Here is a 20263-nt window from a genome sequence, read left to right on the forward strand (position 1 = left end):
CTTTTGGAAAAAGCTGAAGAAAGTCAATTCACCATGTCAGTATTGTCACCAAACTTAAGTGAAAGTTTTCTTTTTATAAATTAAAAAAGTACATTTTCCAGCGGTTTAAATTTGGGTCTAGGGTTTAATAATGAGTATTTATGTGAATAAAAAAACCTTTAACTTACCAGATACGTCAATTTTCAAAACAAACTTGTTTGAGTATTGACCAGTGCCTAGAAATTCAGGATGCTTGTGCATCTGTTTTGTTTTCAGGAGGAAAATGTCACTTTAAAAAGAAGGTGTAACTGATTTGAAAAAATACCAAACTTATCCTTTAATCACTGACTGTGCAACATTGTTTGGTGTTTCTGAACCTGTGGAACTAGTTTCAAATACAGTACATTTTATTTTAGAGCAGTTTATTTTCATACTTTGGAGATGTGAAGTAGGCTCCAGTGCTCCAAGTCAAATTGCTGCTATTGTTGCTAATTGCTCCAAATTGCTGCTATAGTAAACCAAACTGCAAAGTTAAAGGAGGACACCTTCCATGTAGTGATAGAAGGAGGGCTTCTACATGCATATGATTCAAGGTAGAGTTTCATCAAGAGGACCACAATGTAGGTCAGTGGTTCTCAATCTTTGGGGCGGGCGAAGTAACAAAAAGGGGGGGCGCGAAGATGTGAAAAAAAGAAAACAAGAATCGAAAATAAGAAAAAATACATCTATTGAAACCAAAACAAATAAACTTAAACTACATTCTGATACTAGAAAAATATTGAGTTAGATAAATATCGATAAAAGTAGGTATAATAAAATATGCATCTATGATATATCATTAATTAAAAAAGAACAAATTGGTATTAGTCGGCTCCTTTCAAAAAAACATTAAGGGGCGCGATTAAAACTGTTATGGGTCACAAATACTTAAAGGTTGAGAAACGCTGATGTAGGCAATAGCCAAAGCAAAGAACAACATATAAAAGGTGCTTGTTGAGGGCACAAAAAAAAAAATGTAAAAAAAAAAAATAAAAAAACCTTCCAGACAGTTTCTAGAATGCCCACCCAATGACTCAACAATTCTAGAATCTATTCTAGAATTAAAGACAGGGTGTCAGTGAGGATCTACCCATGAAGAGTAAGGAAATTTTGGAAATTAATTAAAATTAAATTAAATTTGGAGCATACAACATATTGTCAAGAAGTCAATGAACATTAAGGAACTCCTCAAGCATCCTGCTATTCAGTGGGGTTCAATACAATACTGAAGCCAAGGCACAATGGCAAGGTGACAAAGTTCCAAAATGCTAAAAGCGTTACATACTGTTGGGGTGTCAGGTTGAAAATTGGTCTTGCAGCTGAAAGTAACTGAGCTTCAGTACAATATTGAACTTCAAAAACAAGTTTCTTTTCTTGATTTCTACAAACAGCATATTACTCAGAATTTGTTTCCAAGACTTTGCAAGTATTCTATATACACTGCATCATTATTTAGTAGCATATACAGTTGAAAGCAGAACTTTTTACAAATGAAAATGACTAAAAGCAAATACAGAAGTGAGCTCATAGATACAAACCTTTTCAATAAATGAACAGATGCAACAACCAGATTCCCGGTTTAAAAACACCTTTCTGCAGAAGCAAGCAGATTCATGTTTATGACTTGAGCAATGTCATAGTGAAATCACAGACCTTTAAAATTACTCTCTTAATAGAGTTTAAGTACTACTCTTAAAAGATTCTTTTAATAATAATTATTTTAAAAATTACAGTTAAACCATATCTTGGAACAAGTATTTTATTTTATTTTTTTTTTTAAAGTTAATGTTTGCCAATAACATGTGCTAAACTTTCTGGGTTTACAGCCACACCTAGATTTTATATATGGCCCACTGTATGAGTCACTATTTACAATTCACCTGGAAAATCAGTTAGGTTAAGTAAATATTCATTGCACTGTTTTGAAGTACATTTAGTTGATGACCTGTAAAAACTTATTGGCAGGTAACTTCATGTGAAGTGTAGCCAAGCTGGCTAAAGCATACAATAGTATTTTGGCTATGAACCATGTAGGAGTGTTACAAAATGCATCAAAAAAAGAAATGCCCAAGTATTTATTTGCAAAAACTGCAAAGAGTTGGTAAGTTTTAAATTAGGACTTTTAAAATTGGGAGTGCATTCTTGACTAGTTTCCCCATTTTAAAATCTGGTAGCTCAAGAGTAAAATATCTTAAATATTATTTTTGGAAGTAAATCACTACAGAACAAATGACAGAGTAGTATATACAAAGTTCAATAAAAAGGAATGAAGAGAAAAGAAATGACTGACTCTAAGAAAGCAAATGTTATAGGGCAATTGGTACATGGCCATTTCTGATAAGGTGAGCAGCATTAGTATTTCATAAGTGGCATAATTTTTCTAAAGAACGTTCTTTCACCATAGCTATAAGAATATTTAACATATTGGTTCATTACACATACTTCAGTGCTGACTAAAACACTTTCAGTTTGTCTCCAGGCAGAGTTAACCAAAACTTCAGAATCAAAAACCTGCCTTACAATATTCTAGTTATAAATATTACTTTCCAACAATCATTAACCTCCAGTTTGTTGCTTATTATAAAATTACTCAAGATCTACATAAGAAAAGCAGTTTATATTACTCAGCTAAGCATACTGTCAACTGTATGTCTAATGTTTTTGTATATATTTTCTAAAGACAGCAAAGTGAATAAAATAAAATAGGGTACAAAAATGTCTGCAAAAAAATCATGCATTATCTTACTAAAGTGCAGAGTAAATCACACTGCTCAAGTTAATACTTCAAGTTACTGTCTGCCATGGATAACTGGGCTACATAAAGAAACACTGAGTGGTTCAATAAATCATGAGATGAAGAATAATAAGAATTAGATCCATTTGTCACAAAGATTAAAAAAAAAAAAAATTCTGTATGACAAGAGAACTGAGATTAAAAAAACCAAGAGTAATAAAAAGTCAACTACAATTCATCACATTTTCTAGAACGGACCAACAGCCAATTACATTACTTGGAAATATTCAGTAATATGACTGAGTAACAGATGCTTATTATTTATTTATTTATTTACTTACTAAAGACAGTTTTCCCAGAATATGCTATGTAAATTAAAAAATAAAAAAAAGATTAAAAACATTCCAAAAGTTTTCTGGTCAGCTGTGTGCTTCCACATTACACATACTGGCTGGTAACTGTAAACATTGTGAGTGTCCACTTGAGTGGGGCATAGTTCATACCAGCCTCTGTCTACTTAAAGGGGAAATTCAATTGCAGATTAGTTGAAGCCACAGATAATGAGCCACTGAGAGCTTGGAATTGAAATTATAGGATCAGCTTGGTGGCCTTCTTTTAAAAATGGCCGAATCACATATTTATTGTTCAAAAATAACATGGGTAACATATTTTACCAATGTGCATGTAATTGCAAGATGTGGCTTAACTGGACTTAACTTGAAAAACTGACATACATGGTAAGTTTTTAAGCTTTACCTCTGTGCCCCATCATCACTAAAAGATATTTTAAATTTATAGAAAGAAGTTAATTTTACAAAACAATTTCATGTGGCAACTGCATATATACCATGTTTGTGAAGAAATAACTTCAACTTACAAAACACCAACTGTATTCTTTAATCAAACTATGAAACCTTTGTTTAAGACAATTATCAAGGTAACAGTCAGTGACTCATGTTAAGAAACTGATTTTTGAAAGACCATCTACAGAAAACATCAAAGCACCTTTATGGTATTTGATCAAACTGAATGTTACTTCTTGTGAGTTAACATTAACAGTGATCCTCTACAAAAAAGCCATTAACACATAATACATTTTATTTAAAAAAAAAAAAAAAAGTGCTTGAAAGTCAATAGTTTAAACGTTTACAGTAGTAATACATTGTAGGTCAATGTTTTCTTATGTAGGATGATGGATGGGTCAAAGAAAATTATATATATAATCATAATTCTACCATTTTTACACTCTTCAGAACTGTGTCAAGTTTCCTTTGAATTAGTAATTAGTTGGAGTTAGTCTGTCCACAGTTTCACACAGGCAGATGCAAACATCATGCCAAAAGTAGTCAATTTGTACTAAACTGGGAAACATTTTGATATTTTCTCAGCTTTTTCCCCATAATATTTCACTTATAGCACATATAGGAAAGTTTAAAATAAAAACATATGCCAAGCAACAGGTTTCATAATTGTAAAACACTAAAACCAATCCAATTGTTTCATTTGGTAAATAAGCTGTGTTTGTCTCTTCTCACAGTAAATGATTTTAAGAAATGCTTCCCTTGTATAACAGAAACTGTTACAGTCTGCTACATACTCAAATATACAGTAGTGTGTTTCAATGACTGACTATGCAACAGCAGCACAACACTGTGGCTTTGAGGTTAAGGTACTGAACTGTAAACAAAAAAAAGCTGTTAATTTAACAGACACCAGTGACTTTAATGGCGATACTGTGCATATGACTTGATCTCCTGTTGTTTATGATGTGAAACAGTTCTGACATACAGTATTATCTTCAATGTGTATGCTCTGATGATCTGGCACTCTGTGCTGGTTTACAACTTGAGCCCAGTGTTGTCGATTATGTACCACCTGCCTGTGACCCCGATGTAGAGGAGCAAGTTTAAAAAAAATAAAGACTGCATGTCTTCAATTGTAGTGGCAGCTACTTACAAAAAAAAAAAAAAAATCTGAAAATGATATTAGTGACACACAAATTAGTAAACACCATGATCATTCAATGACACATTAATTTATTACATCTCATTAACAATAAATTCTTTAAAGTTACATTTGGAAGAACATACTATTCAAATCAGGACTGTCAATGGCTCACTTTGTTAGGTGTATGACAGTTGCCGTTGTGAAAATTTACATTAAATGAATATAGGAAACAAGCTGGATAATGCCACTTACTGAAAAAAAAAAACACATTCAGTGAAAAGTCAAATGAAAAACTTTCTTGCATGACAAATGACTAATGTGTTAATTTTCTAAATGCCTCCCTTGCTTTTTTGTTTTTGTTGCCACTTTAGGGATGTCTTTATAACTCAACTCATTATTTAATCATTACTTAAAAATTCCTGTATTTAAAAAAAACAAAAAACTCACACACACAATTAGAAGTTTGCTAACAACTATTAACTTGCCAACAGAAGAATAGGTCTGGCCTAAAACAATTTAAAATGGTTCTAAGGGTTGGATCTCTCTTCTATCTTTGACACAGTTAACCTTGACATCCTTTTTGCCACCCCCTCTTTGACAGTGGCATCACTGGAAAGGCTCTCGGATGGTTTCAAGTCCTAAATCTCAGGCAGATCCTACAGTGTGTCCTGGAGGAGTGTTGTCAAATGCACTCCAGAAATATATAGGTGTACCCCTAGGACAAGTGCTGGGTCCTCCTCTTCTCTCTCTGTGTATACCACCACACTTGGCTCCACCATCCAATCCGATGGGTTCCAACTGTACCTGCCATACCCTCCAGAGGACAATACAGTATCATCCTAAGTCTCTGCATGTCTTACTGATATCTCAACCTAGATGAAGGACCACCATGTATAGCTCAACCTGGCAAAAACCAAGACGCTTCTTGTGATCCCAGCCAGCCAGTCTGTTCAACTCCCCATCTCTGTACAGCTTGGCTCACTGTCGCTAACCTGCCAAGTCTGTATGCAACGTTGGGGTGGTGATTGATGAGCAGCTTTATTTTTTTACCACATTTTTACTGTTTCTCATTCATGCAGGCTCATGCTGTACAACATTCGTAAGATTAGACATTATCTGACAGAGTATGCAGGACAACCTTTGGTCCAGTCTCTGGCCTTATCACATCTAGACTACTGCAACTTGCTTCTGGCAGAAGTACCTGCATGTGCTATCAAGCCACTACAGATCATCTAGAATGCAGCAGCCTGTCTTCCATTTAACCAGCCGAGACGGGCACATATCACTCCTGTCTTTAGGTTGCTACATTGGCTCCCTGTAGCAGCATGCATCAAGTTCAAATCCCTCATGCTTGCCTACAGAGTAATCAGTGGGCAGTACCTGTACAAATGGAGACATCGCTGAAGTGCTATGCTCCTTCTCACCTGCTCGGGTCTGCCAATGAACTGCGGGTGGTGATGCCACTTCTATGTGGTATCAAGTCTTAATTCAGACTCTGTTCCTGTTTAGTTCCCATTTGGTGGAACAGGCTACTCAACTGCATCCGTCTGCTAACTCTGTCAAAGTATTTAAGAAGTAAATGAAGATCCATCTGTTCTGTGAATATCTGTCTAATTGGTTGAAGGAACAAAAAAAAAAAACACTATGCTCTATGATCTTTTATATTGTTGGTTATTTGTTGCTTAAATTTAAATGCCTTATCAATTATAATTCATTATTGTAAATTATTAGTTATTACTTCTTTTCACTTGTGACAATCAACTTTGTTACCTGTCCTATTACACTTGCTGAATAAACAAGCCCTAATGTTACTTAACTACAGTTTGTTTACCTCCGTTTGGATAAAAGCATCCACCAAGCAAATAAATGTAAATGTATATCCAATTAAACTGCACCCAGTTGCTTCCAAACCCTTTATAAAAAGTTAAACGCCACCGATTTTGTGTTTGCTCAATCTTTTTAAGCTACTGCAAGCTACTTTAGAAGCCCTACTAACTGCATATCTCTACAATTCTGCACTGCTACCAACATATTAAATACCAAATCATTAGAGCAGTCTCCCATATAAAGCAGTCTTCAAAGCAGCACAATAAGCTTAACCAAATTAATATCTGGCAGCTTTGCAAGTTTGGAAAGAATGGCCCAAAACTTATTTTGAAATTAATGTTTAGACTACCATCAAAAACTGTACCATTGTCAGAGATAGACACTAGGTTTAAAATACATCTTATTTACAAAAACTATTCAGAGTTCGGACCACCATATTTCAAAAGAAGACAGCAACTCTAGAAGATATACACTACAGTTCAAAACAGGGGTGTCCAAACTACGGCCCGTGGACCAACTGCGGCCCATGGTCCATTGTTAATTAGCCCGCAGCAAATTCTAAAAATATAATGAAATATGGTCCACACACAAACTTGTTCTTAACCATAATGTACTTCTTAGTTTTAACATAAGGTGGAGCTACTGTATTGATCAACCAAAAAAAAAAAATTTGCTACAGATGACCAAAAATGGCAGAACTTAAGAAATGCAAAATGGCAAGTAAGTGCAGAAAATTTCAGACATGGTGAGAAAATTAATATTTCTTCCAAGAAGTCAAGGGGAAGTGTGTCTGCTTGATTTGCAATGATACTATTGTAGTGATGAAAGAGCATAACATGTGACGACACTACAAAACTAAATATCTGACCTACACATCCTACACTGGTGCAGGGTGAGAACAGAAAGTTATGCAAATGGCAACAAGTCTGCCAGCTCAACAACAGTATTTTTTCAGTGCTAACAAAACACAAAAAAATGCCACATTAGCCAGTTACATGGTAGCACAGCTCATTGCCCGACATGGGAAACCTTTCTCAGATGGTGACTGCATAAAAGAGTACCTCAGTAAAAATCACAGGAATAATGTGCCCGGAGAAAATGCAGGAATTCAACAACGTTAGCTTGCCCAGAAACACAGTTGGGCAGCAAATGGAATATTTGTCAGCTAACTTAAAACATCAAGTCTCAGATAAAGCTTGTGCTTTTGATTTTTATTTGATTGCATGTGATGACAGCACAGATTCCACAGACACCACACAGTTGTTGATTTTTTTTATAGGAAGTTGACGATACCTTTTACATTATGGAGGAGCTACTTGATCTTTGGAGTCTAAAGGGAACAACAACAGATAAGGACATTTTTGAAGCCACTTGACAAGATGAGACATAAATGAGACAAGCTATGTGGAGTTACAACAGATGGGGCACCATCAATGACAGGCAAATGCAAAGGAATGGCATCCATTAGGTGCACCACGGTGCAAGAGAGTGGAGTTGAGGCTGTTAAAATGCACTGTATCATCCACCAAGAAGCCCAGTGTGCAAAGACAGACCAACTTGGCGATGAGATGAACACTGTTGTGAAATCTGACAACATAATTCGACCACGAGGGCTCTACCACAGAATATTTCAAGCTTTCCTATCTGATATCGATGCTGAATAAGGGAACCTCCTCTACTATTCTGATGTGCACTGGCTAAGCCACAGCTCCGTGCTGCAGCAGTTTTATTCCCTGCGATCAGAAATCAACCAGTTTTTGAAAGAGAAGGACCAACCTTTAATGTTGTGCACTTCCCCATGCTCTCCAAAATCATATGTTCTTTTTCTGAGGCCAAGCTTTCTGCTAAAAAGGGAAAATGTGTCTGTGATCACATCTCTCATGACAGAATTCAGTCAGTGCCTCCAAAATGTTTCTGTCATTGAGAAACAAATCAAGCTTTTTCTCGACTCCATTCCTGATGGATTCGGAAGAAGTGGAAGAGAGTCTGCAGTTAGAACCTATTGAAATGCAGTGTGATGATTCTCTGAAGAATCAACATCAGCATCTCTCCCTACCTGACTTTTACCGGAGCTTGGAAAAAGGCCAAGTTTCCTCTGATGAGATGCCATGCACAATGAATGATCAGTCTGTTCGGCTCAACACACATATGCGAGCAAACGTTTTCTCTGTTAAATCTGAATAAAAGCAGACTGAGAACCAAAATGAGAGACAGCCATCTCTGTGATGTCCTTCGCATTTCAACCACCCAGCTTACTCCTGACCTGCAAGCCATCCTTCAGTCCAAATCGCAGCATCACTGTTCCCATTAAACGCGAGTTAAAAATATATTACACAGTATTCCTGTTTTAATAAGCCAAATGACTTAATAAATTCAGCCAATATAAAGTGGATGACATTTTCTGACAAACATTAGTTGATATGTTAACAATTTTAATATCTTCTTTGCATAACAAGGTTGAAACATACCCATCCCTTTCCCCCTTATTTATCCCACCTTTATACAGGGCTGTAAAGTGGGATCACCATCCTGACTAAGAAGCAATCTGAGGACGCGGTTATGAAAATAAGCTACCAACACCTTTTGTAATACAATAAATGAAAACCCATTAATGGAGAGGTGTAATGCTGTTTTTTATTTAAGCATATTCTATTATGAAGCATGACTGATTTTACTAATTTAATACACTGGAGGTGAGGCAATATACCTCATCTCAATTAGGTGGCCCAGCCCTCATATATTATTCTGTATGTGGCCCTCAGTGAAAAAGGTTTGGACACCCCTGGTTCAAAAGTTTGAGGTCACTTAAAAAAATGGTCATGTTTTTGATAAAAATGAATACCTTATATTATCAGGATACCGCTAAATTGATTTAAAAATATACTACGAACATTCATAATTTCATTTACTACTTGAAATAACCGATTTTTAATTTATTACTCACGTATGGCTGCAAGGCTCCATTTTCAGAAGCAATTCCTTCAGTGTCCTAATGGTAAACTCCCTTATTTTATCCTTCAATAGTCATGTGTACATACTAATTGGTTATTTGGGAAACCTTTGTAACTGCATTTACATTACTGACACCAATTATTCTTTTCACTCGGGTTGCAAAGGTACTGGAATTCCTGAAGTTCAGTTCAGGCTTAAAAAAATGAATTAAACAGCTTTCTCAAAACACTTGTCAGTCTATTGTTTTCTTACAGAATGAAGGCTATTCCATGTAACAGGCTGCCAACGTGTAAAGGTGTCCATTACTGTCTTAAAAGAAGGTAAACTGGATATAACCAGGACATAAAAATAAGAATGCCCAGAAAGCAACTGTATTAAAGAGGAAAAGGACATCAGAGACTTGAAGTTTGAGAAACAAGCACCATACAGGTCCTTAGTTGTCTTCTTCATTTAAATACACACCAAAATATTAGCTTCTGGGTGACCTCAAACTTTTGAATGGTAGTGTATATCTTCTACAGTTGTTTATCCTTTTTTTATTATAAATATGGTGGTCACAGTAACTAAAAATCAAGACCATTTTTAAACCAACTGGCTACCTTTGGTGACCACAAACTTTTCAATGGTTGTGCAAGTCTTATGTTATGTCTTCTCTTGTTTGTCAAAACTTCTTGTGATCCAATGAAGGTTAACAAATCCCAGTAATAATGAACGCTTATGTAAAGCCACAAAGCTGATGAAATACTGCAAATATGCAGGACTGATATTTTAGCATGCAATAATAACAAACCTCACATACAAAATGAATGCCTCACAACTCTAGAATTTTTGGAACGGAGTTACCCAATTTGTATTACCAGCAAATTCCACACTCAACTCATGCAATGATGCTTACTTAGTACATTGCCATCTCATCACTCTAGTTAATCCATAGAAATCTTTACTTAGGTAACATAAACCATCTGGTAAACATCAGGTGTCAGAAATGGGCTCCGTTAGTATGATCCATACATAGATGCACATTAAATTTAGAAGTTTATTAGAACATACATAGTACACCAGCTGTAAAAAAGCCTACTAACTGCAGCATACACACTGTATTGTTGCCCAGTACCTGCTAGGCACAGACTCTAGCAACTACTGTGTTAATACAGTTTTTCCATGTCAGTTTTTACTTTTGGCTAGGTATTGCTCAGATCAAAGTTCATGGTCTTAAACTGTATCTTGTGGATTCCTGAATATTTATAGCTTATTCGTGATATTCACTATCGAGCTCCATATAATCTTGTTCTGTGTTGTGCTGTAAAACTACTTGGTCAGGGTGATGTCGATAAGAGAAGCTATACAATTAACAGAAATTACACACACAATCGTTTATTGTCAATTATATACTAAGGCGGTTATAAACATATCGCCCAGAGCTAGCAAAAAAATAAAGAAAAACGACACGTGGGTTATTTGTGTTTAGAACATGTCAGTTCTGGACTTCTAGTACAAACCAGTGCATGAGATAGACTATGAAGAAGCGGGTCAATACGCGCATCGCTTATGTCTGAACAGTAGACGCGCCGTGATAGTGATAAAGCCTGGAGGTACACTAAACCTCGCTTCACTCTTAAGATTAAGAGTAGGAATGAAAATACCGCGGACGCCCCAACTTCCACCTTCAGCTCCTACCACCACGAAGGCAGCCAAGTTCCACGATCTTCCAGAAAGACAGCATCAGCACACTCACCGGGTGGGTGTTGTTCCGTAACCGGATCTCATATCCCTGCCAAACTTTGCAGGTGTCGCTAGTCTCTGAACTCCGTCGTCTTCTTGCATTGCTGCTCCCGGTCAGCGCCTGACTGCTACCAACCTTTCGTTGATATGTTTCTTCTGCCCCGCTCCTTTGACAGGGCTGCTCAGCCTGAGCATACACATTTGCCGCTAGCGACCCGGTAAAGAAGAGAACGGCCACTACGCATAATTTCACAACGCTCATCGTGCCACACCAGCCCCGTTGCACAAAACAAACAGCTCAGTGGCGCTCAAACTAACATAATCCAGTAATGGCAGCCGTGCAGTAACGTCCCACCCCAGCCTTCCAGACAAGCAATCCAAACCCAAGCTCAGTTCCACTCAGCTCCGTTATCAAGCACCCCAAGCGGCATTGTTCAAGATGCGAAAAAACGGCGTCCTTCCTTCGAAACACCGCCTCCTGTATTAGACGCGCAATGTTAAATGGATCGCACGGCCGCCGTCTCTTTTCACTCATTGGCTGTTTTGACGTCAATCAAAGCGACGCGGAAGCCTTGATTGACATTTTGGTTGGTTAAATCATTATTTGTTGACAATTTCCACGCAATGACCCGCCCTTGCGAACTTTAAGAGCTGTTTCCCAGAAGCTTAAAGGTAATGAGGGTGCGAAGTTTGTTTATTTTTCGCTGTTTTCAATAAATGAATTCTACGTCAACCGACAGTGCGAGGTTGGTCTGTTAACAGAGGCGCAACCTAACTCAGCACACCGTCGAGTTTTGTTTATGTACTCCGCGCCCGTAAATGGAATTTACGAGGTCAGAACACTGGTGTTTGGATATTTGTATTCAATTACATTCTACAGGCGCACATCGGGAGTGTTTTGACCAGCTACATCACTGTCTAGTGTGGGAACTGCAGTGTCCCTGACAGTAAGAACCAACAACGGATAGTCCACACAGCAGACAAAAAAATCATTGGGACCGCTCTGCTTTCCATTAAATACATCTATGTAAAGCGTTGCATCCGCAAAGACCATAGCAGTGTGAAGGACCACTGCCCCCCTTTCCACGTTCGCTTTGTTCAATTCCCATCTGGCAGAAGGTACTGTAGCATCCGATCCAGTTCTGTCAGATTCTGCAACAGCTTCTACCCTTTGGCTGTCCGGACTCTTAAACTTTGTGCTGCCCCCTGCACTCAAATGTGCGCCTGGTAGCTTATTTATATGCTATACATTGGTTACATTTGTTACTACTGTTGTTGCTATTATTAGTTATTTATTACGATCTATTTCAAATTATTACTATGTGTTAATTTACCTATTCTTTATTAATTTACATATTTATCTATTTATTGTATAGTTCTTTACCAATCTTGCACTTGTCCTGTGCTTGCAGTCAAAGTATAAAGTATGTGAACCCTTTGGAATTATCTGGTTTACTGCATGAGTTGGTCATAAAAAGTGACCTGATCTTCATCTAAGTCACAGGTACTGATATACACAATGAGCTTAAGCCAATAACACACAAAAAATCTACTCTTTCATGTCTTTATTTTACAAATGTGTTCAATGTTCACAGTGGTAGTGGAAAAAGTTAGTGAACCTTGGGATTTAATAACTGGTTGACCCTCCTTTGGCAGCAATGACCTCAAGCAGGCACTTCCTGTAACTGCAGATCACACTTGCACATCGTGCTGGGGGAATTTCAGCCCATTCTTCCCCGCAGAACTGCCTAACTCTTCCATATTCTTTGGTTGTCTTCTGTGTATGGCTCTCTTCAAGTCATTCCACAGCATCTCAATAAAATTGAGATCTGGGCTCTGACTAAGACACTCCAAAAGGCGGAGTTTGTTCTTCTGAAGTCATTGTGCTGTGGATTTGCTGCAATGTTTGGTTTCATTGTCCTGTTGCATCACCCAGCCTCTTCTAAGCTTAAGTTGATGGACAGACACCCTCACATTATCCTGGAGAATTTGTTGATAAACTTGTGAATTCATTTTCCCTTCAATTATGGCAAGCTGTCACAGCTCTGATGCAGCAAAACAGGCTCAAATCATGATGTTCCCTCCACCATACTTTACTGTAGGGATGATGTTTTGATGTTGATATGCAGTGCTATTTTTACGCCAAATGAAGTTCTGCTTGTTCCTCCCAAATAGTTCAATTTTGGTTTCATCACTCCACAAAACATTTTCCCAGTACCGTTGTGGAGTGTCCAAGTTCTCTTTCACAAACTTCTGGTGTTCAGCAATGTTCTTTTTTGATAGAAGTGGCTTCCTTCTTGGTATTCTGCCACGGACTCCTTTCTTGTTTAATGTTTTGCGTATAGTTGACTCATGAACAGAGATGTCAGCCAGTTCTAATGACTTCTTCAAGTCCTTTGCTGTCACCCTAGGGTTCTTCTTTACCTCATTGCTGACTTTGCGTTTTGCTCTTGGAGTCATCTTGGCAGGGCGCCCACTTCTAGGCAGAGTAGCCACAATACCAAATTGTCTCCATTTATAGACAACTTGCCTAACAGTAGACTTTGAGATGACTTTGTTACCCTTTCCAGCCTTATATAGATTAACAATTCTCGATTGTAGCTCTTCAGACAGCTCTTTTGTGCGAGGCATAATTCCCATCTGGATATGCTTCTTGTCAAAAGCTCAAACTTTATAGTGTTTTTTAATCAATCAAAGTAATTCTAGGCCACACCTCTGAACTCATTTCATTAAATGGACTCCATGTGTGCTAAATATTGACTGCAATTAGCTTTTTAAAAAGTCATTAGCTTAGGATTCACTTAGTTTTTCCAACCTTCAGTTTCACAGTTTGAATGATTTATTCAATATGGTCAAAATCTTTCTGAAAATCTGTGTATCTTTACTTATAGGAGACTGTGTTTGTTCATTATTGTAACTGACATGAAGATACAACCATGTTTTATATGGGAATTAGACATAAATATAGGTAATTCCTAGAGATTCACATACTTTTTACTTTGACTGTATGTATATGCTGCACCAGGATCTTGGAGAACATTATTTTGTGATACTGTATGTTGCAATACTTTGTATCAAAGGTATGACAATAAACTGACTTGACTTGACCTCTGCAATGCAATAATGTAGAAGAATGTTTTTTCATACAGGTGCTAAAGTGAAGCAATCAAAAATATTTTAGCAAACAGGGTGACTTAATTTTGTTGCAAGGTAATGGGTTCAAAAGAAAATGTGAAGTATTCAGGAGTGGGATAAATGGAGCATAAATGGATTTATTGTGCATACATTTATAACAGAGCTTAAAATTCTGTAATGCCATCTACACAAAACAAATAGAAAAGAAATGCTCCAATGTTATATGGCATGCAATTCGCAAATAGCTCTTGCACTCCCATAAGAAATCTTAAGTAAAATTACACTTTTTATTGGCTAACTGAATCGAATACAATATGCAAGCTTTCGAGGAACCTGCTTGTAGAAGGGGCTTCAGTTGCCTCAAAAGCTTGCATATTGTAATTAATTCAGTTAGTCAATAAAAGGTGTCTTTTTGATGACTTCTCATTTCATCCATAATGGCTAACATGGTATAACAACCTTGTATTCCCATAATACTTTTAGTAAAATTTTCAAATCTCTATCTATAAATCACAAGCACTCTGTTTGCCTTTTATTTATGCACAATTTTGTTTTTCAGGCCACAAGTGTGAAATGTGGCACATGTGATTTATTTTTGAAATTTACCTATTTTTTCCAGTGAACTCTGTAGCACATATTAGATTGGACACCATCCCTTTTATCATCACAAATCAGTTTAAATACCTAGGGGTGAACATCAAGCTCTTTATCAACAAAATTTTGCTGTCTACATGGAAAAACGTAAGCAAGACTTGCATAAATGGTCTACCCTTCATCTCACTTTAGCTGGAAGAATTAACATTGTCAAGATAAATATCCTTCCTAGAGAAGGTTTATGGATGTGGTGAGAGAGGACATGCAGGTGATGGGTGTAACAGAGCAACATGCAGAGGACAGGAAGATCCGCTGTGGCAACCCCTAACAGGAGCAGCCGAAAGAAGAAGATAAATACCCTTCCTAAACTTCTTTTTCTATTTCAAAACATTCCCATATACATTAACAAATCATTTTTTAAGAAGGTAGAGTCAATCATAACCTCATTTATTTGGAATTCAAAACATCCACTCATCCAAAAGGCGACCCTACAAAGACCTAAGGCAGAAGGTGGCATGGCTCTACCTTTCAATTTTATTACTGGGTGGCAAATATACAAGCTATAAAAACATGGATATTGACACAAATAAATGAACACACACAGGCGTGGTCCGCAATAGAAATAAAATCTGAATCTGAAGTACTTCTTTATATTCCTTGCTTTGCACCCCAGTGAATACGAGTTATCATCAATATACTAACAACCCAATTTTGCTTCATTCACTCAGGATATGGAACCAATACAGGAAGTACTTCAAGATAGATAAGCTTTTATCTGTGGCCCCTCTGCATGATAACCACCTTTTGCCGCCCTTTCAAACATACGCAGTTTTGAATGTTTTGAAAATATACAGGATTAAATCACTTACAGATCTATACATACAAATTCACTCCAAATTTAACTTTCCATCAATACAATTCTTCCACTACCTCCAAATTAGAAACTTTGCTAAACAAAATCTGCCCAATTTTCCTCACCTCCCACCTACTTCTATTTCTGAAGAAATACTGATCAGTCTTGAGGACTCAGACAGCATTTCTGTAATATATAAAAACATTTGAATGTCCATTCCTTTCAAAGATCCCAGAGTACAGTGGGAAAAGGATGTCTTACTCAACATTTCAGAAAAGGAGTGGAAGGCAGCCATGCTCAGAAATTCACTCTAGCTCCATATGCACAAAGAATACAATTATTCAACTTAAAATCTTTTATCAAGCACATCTGTCTCGTTTAAAATTGTCCAAAATGTTTCCAGTGCAAGATGCAGCCTGCGAATGTTGCAATCAGGCTCTGGCCTCATTGGGCTCATTAGGGTATGCACCAAATTAACATCATTTTGTAACAACATCTCTAAATGCCTTTCAGACTGCCTTGGTATTACAATCCCTCCTAATCCATTAACAGCTGTGTTTGGTGTACCTACAGATGGGCTTAAAGTGGAGAAGGAAAAACAAACTGTAATTGCCTTTACTTCACTATTGGCACATAGACTTATCTTGCTCAACTGGAAGAATCCTAACCCATCTCTTTTAAGTCAGTGGGCAACTGATGTTAAATACTATCTGAAATAGGAAAAAATCAAATTATCATTTATAGGATCTGTTCAAAACTTTTTTAAATTTGGCAAGATCTAATCAATAACATTTTTGAATAAGCACTTAAATTGGGGGAAATTATTTTCTCCCCCTTTTTTTCTACTCTTAAAAGTTTTACTCTGGCTGTTGGCCTTGCTCTCTTTCTCGTGGGTGGGGATTGATTTGAATTTAGTTTTGTCAAGTTTGACTGGCCTGTATGGAATGTTACTTGCTTCTAATAATCTCAATAAAATGTAAAAACAAAAAAAAAAATCATGTTTTTTGACAGGTAATATTAGTCTTTAACTCCTTTATTGGGTAGGGGGGGTACGAATTGGAGTTGATCTATGGGCAGTGAAGTGTCACCACATGTAATGTGATAGTCTTATTTGATAGTCTCATATGTCTTATCCTTTCAATCAAAAGATCCAAGTTCAATTATATTTAAATCTTTCTTTACTTAAACATTTCAGTCAATATGTTTTTCATGGGTGGCCTCATATTGTCTTTGGATTTATTCATTGCAATTTGGGATACTTTGCACCAGAAGGAAACAATATAAGCTTTCCAAACTAACAATGTACAAAATGCAACAAGTTTAAAAGTGATTAAGTTTGTAACAGATAATTTACAATTACTATTATCTTTTATCACCTTTTCACTTAAAACAACTGAACAATCACAGTGAACTCAACTAGCCCATATCTAAAATTAAACACAAATAAGGCTAGAACAAAGAAAACAATTCCATCTATTGCATGGGTCATCTGGTGCCACCATAATCTATACTAACAAGGCCGCAGGGGCAATAATTATGGTTTGTTGCCTTATATCTCCAGTAGACTGGCTCTGAATCCCAATTCTGTCTGTATGGGTTTTCTTCCCATGACCTAAAGATGTCTTGGTTAGACTGATTAATACCTCTAAATTGTTCAGGTAGAGGTGAATGTGAGGGTATGTTTGTGAGTGCCCTGTGATGGACTGGCATCCTATATAAGTTTAGTCCTTGGTTTGCATTTGATGCTGCAAGAAAAGCCTCTGGCTCCTGTGAATCAGGACTGGAGTAAATGGATTACAAATATGAATGGACTGCTTGAAGATAAACACACATATAATGGAGGGAGCTCAGACAATTGTCTTTGTAGCATGGTTCATCATGATTCAAAAATTAAAAGGGCACCGAGTATGTAGGATGAGGGAGCTCTATCCTTGCTGGTCGATGTATTGGAACACTCATTGTTGCTGGACAGTTTAATTAAAACATTCTTTAGGGTGCAAATAATTACTTAGGTTAGAATATAATGTGCTAGCATTTCATCCACTAAATGTATAAATTGCAACCCCAAAATGATATGTAGTTAATTTTAGTGCAAAACTGGGAATTTTTTCTTTAACATATTTGCTTCAGCTGCCCCAAAGTGTGTGTCTGTTTTACCTTTTCTTGTATTGGTAACAGCAAATTAATGTTAGCACAAGTAAAGGTTTTGCAGTACATAATATTGTTTTACATTTCCAAATAACCGGTTTTGTGCAGCAGTGACAAGTGTTCCACATTTTAAAAATTAGTCAAAAGATAGTTTTATTTTGAAAATACTTTCTAAAATTGTTTATTGACCGCATTACAATTCCAGTAGGTCACACATTTACATACACTTTGTTAATATTTGGTAGCATTGCCTTTAAATTGATTAACTTGAGACAAATGTTTTGGATCGCCTTCCACAAGCTTCTTACAAGAGGTTGCTAGAATTTTGGCTCATTCCTGCAGACTCAACTGGTGTAACTGGGACCAGTTCATAGGCCTCCTTGCTAACACGTACTTTTTCAGTTCTACCCACAAATTTTCAATCAGATTGAGGTCCAGATTTTGTGATGGCCATGCCAATACCTTGATCTTATTGTCCTTTAGCTGTTTTGCCACAAATTTGGGAGGTATGCTTGGAATCATTGTCCATTCGGAAGACCCAGTTGCAACTAAGTTACATCTTCCTTGCCGAGGTCTTGAGATGTTCCTGCAGTATATCTATATAATTTTCCTTCCTCATGATGCCATCTATTTTGTGAAGTGCACCAGTCCCTCCTGCAGCAAAGCACCCCCACCACATGATGCTCCCATATCCATGCTTGACAGTTGGGATGGTGTTCATTGGCTTGCAAGCCTCACCTTTTTTCCATCAAATATAACAATGGTCGTTAAACAGTTCAATCTTGGATTTTTTAAACCAGAGGACACTTCTCCAAAAGGTAACAGCTTTGTCCCCATGTGCCATTGCAAACTACAGTTTGGCATTTTATGGCAACTCTGGTGTAGTGGCTTCTTCCTTGCTGAGCAGCCTTTCAGGTTATGTCAATATTGGTGTCGTTTTACTGTTGATATACTTACTTGTCTACCGGTTTCCTCCAGCATCTCCCATTGCTGTTGTTCTGGGATTGACTTGAACTTTTTGTGCCAAAGTACGTTCTTCTCTAGGACACAGCACGTGTCTCCTTCCTCAGCTGTATGGCCCCATGGTGTTTATACTTAAGTATTATTATTTATACAGATGAATGTGGAACCTTCAGGTGTTTCGTGGATGTAAACTTGTGACCCTCTGGAATTGTGATGTAGTCAATAAAAAATTATCTGTGAACATTTTGGGAAAAATTATATTTGAACTACACAAAGTAGATGTCTTAAGATGATATTCCAAATTTATAGTTTGTTAGTATAAAATCTGTAGAGGGATTGAAAAGTTTGTTTTAAAGAATTTACCCTAAGTGTATGTAAACGTTTGACTTCAACTGTATACAACTTCAGCTGCTTTACTGTCCAATTTTGACCTTGCTCCTTTGTTTAATAGACCAATGTCTGTAGCTTAGTCCTTTCACATTTCAAGTTATAATTAGATGTATACACCACTATATTTTGCATCAAATGTCTCTAGAAATTGTTAATATTCTGATTAAAAAGGGTCTGTGTACCACATTGCCCAAGCATATATCTCAGATAATGCTTTTTCTTGCCTGTACTTTTTTTTAAAAAAAAAAAAACAAAAAAACTAATGCTGTTAATGAACCAGTACAGGTATTTGATTTAGAATTATCTGTAAAAGTTACACTTTTTGGATTTTCTAAATTTTTAGCCCTGAAAAATGTATTTTCTCGACACAGTGTAGCATACAGCCAGATTTAAAAAAGGAAATCTGAATTGTTTTGATGAATTTGAGAAACAAACTGTTTACTAAAGGTGCACAAAACCAAGTGTGAATACTCACGCATGGTACAACTAGTAAGAAGGCAAAATATTTTATCCTTGAGTACAACAGACCTAGAAAACAAGGTACCAAAAGTAACTGTTGTTAAATGTAATATGTTTATCGAACTGTAAATTATAATCTTTATTCAGTTTTAAGGTATTTTTATTTTGTACTTCTATGTGTAGTTATATCTTTCCAATTGGATCTACTGGCGATTCAAAAAAAGCATGATCTTAAAAGCATACTACACACACACACACACACACACACACACACACACACACATACACCACTTTCATAGAATAACTGTGGGGTTTTGTGCTTAGCATTCTTCCTAGTTTTTGCCAGCACCAAACATATAACAACTGTCAACTTCTTTTGATGAACTGCCTACTTCTGCAGAGTGTCTCACTATGCAGCCTTCATTCAACATTTTCATAGCACATGTGGCACAGATGACAATTCTGAATAGGAAAACGTGAGGCAGGCATCAAAAAGACATCAGTCACACTGCCATCAGAAT

The 20263-nt window shown here is 36.8% G+C and overlaps 1 protein-coding gene across 2 annotated transcripts in view; it reads right to left on the reverse strand.

Annotated features, from left to right (window-relative positions):
• sort1b (sortilin 1b) overlaps window positions 1–11691 on the reverse strand; it is a 102711-nt gene extending 91020 nt beyond the window's left edge. For both annotated transcript variants that reach the window (XM_039748558.1, XM_039748557.1), the window contains exon 1: window positions 11214–11691. In XM_039748558.1, coding sequence (XP_039604492.1) covers window positions 11214–11462 — 249 coding nt within the window. In that variant the 5' untranslated portion in view covers window positions 11463–11691. The remainder of the gene's footprint in view (window positions 1–11213) is intronic.
• Between the last annotated feature and the right edge of the window lie 8572 nt (window positions 11692–20263).

The sequence above is a fragment of the Polypterus senegalus genome, chromosome 3 (assembly GCF_016835505.1).
Source record: "Polypterus senegalus isolate Bchr_013 chromosome 3, ASM1683550v1, whole genome shotgun sequence".
NCBI lineage: Eukaryota > Metazoa > Chordata > Cladistia > Polypteriformes > Polypteridae > Polypterus > Polypterus senegalus.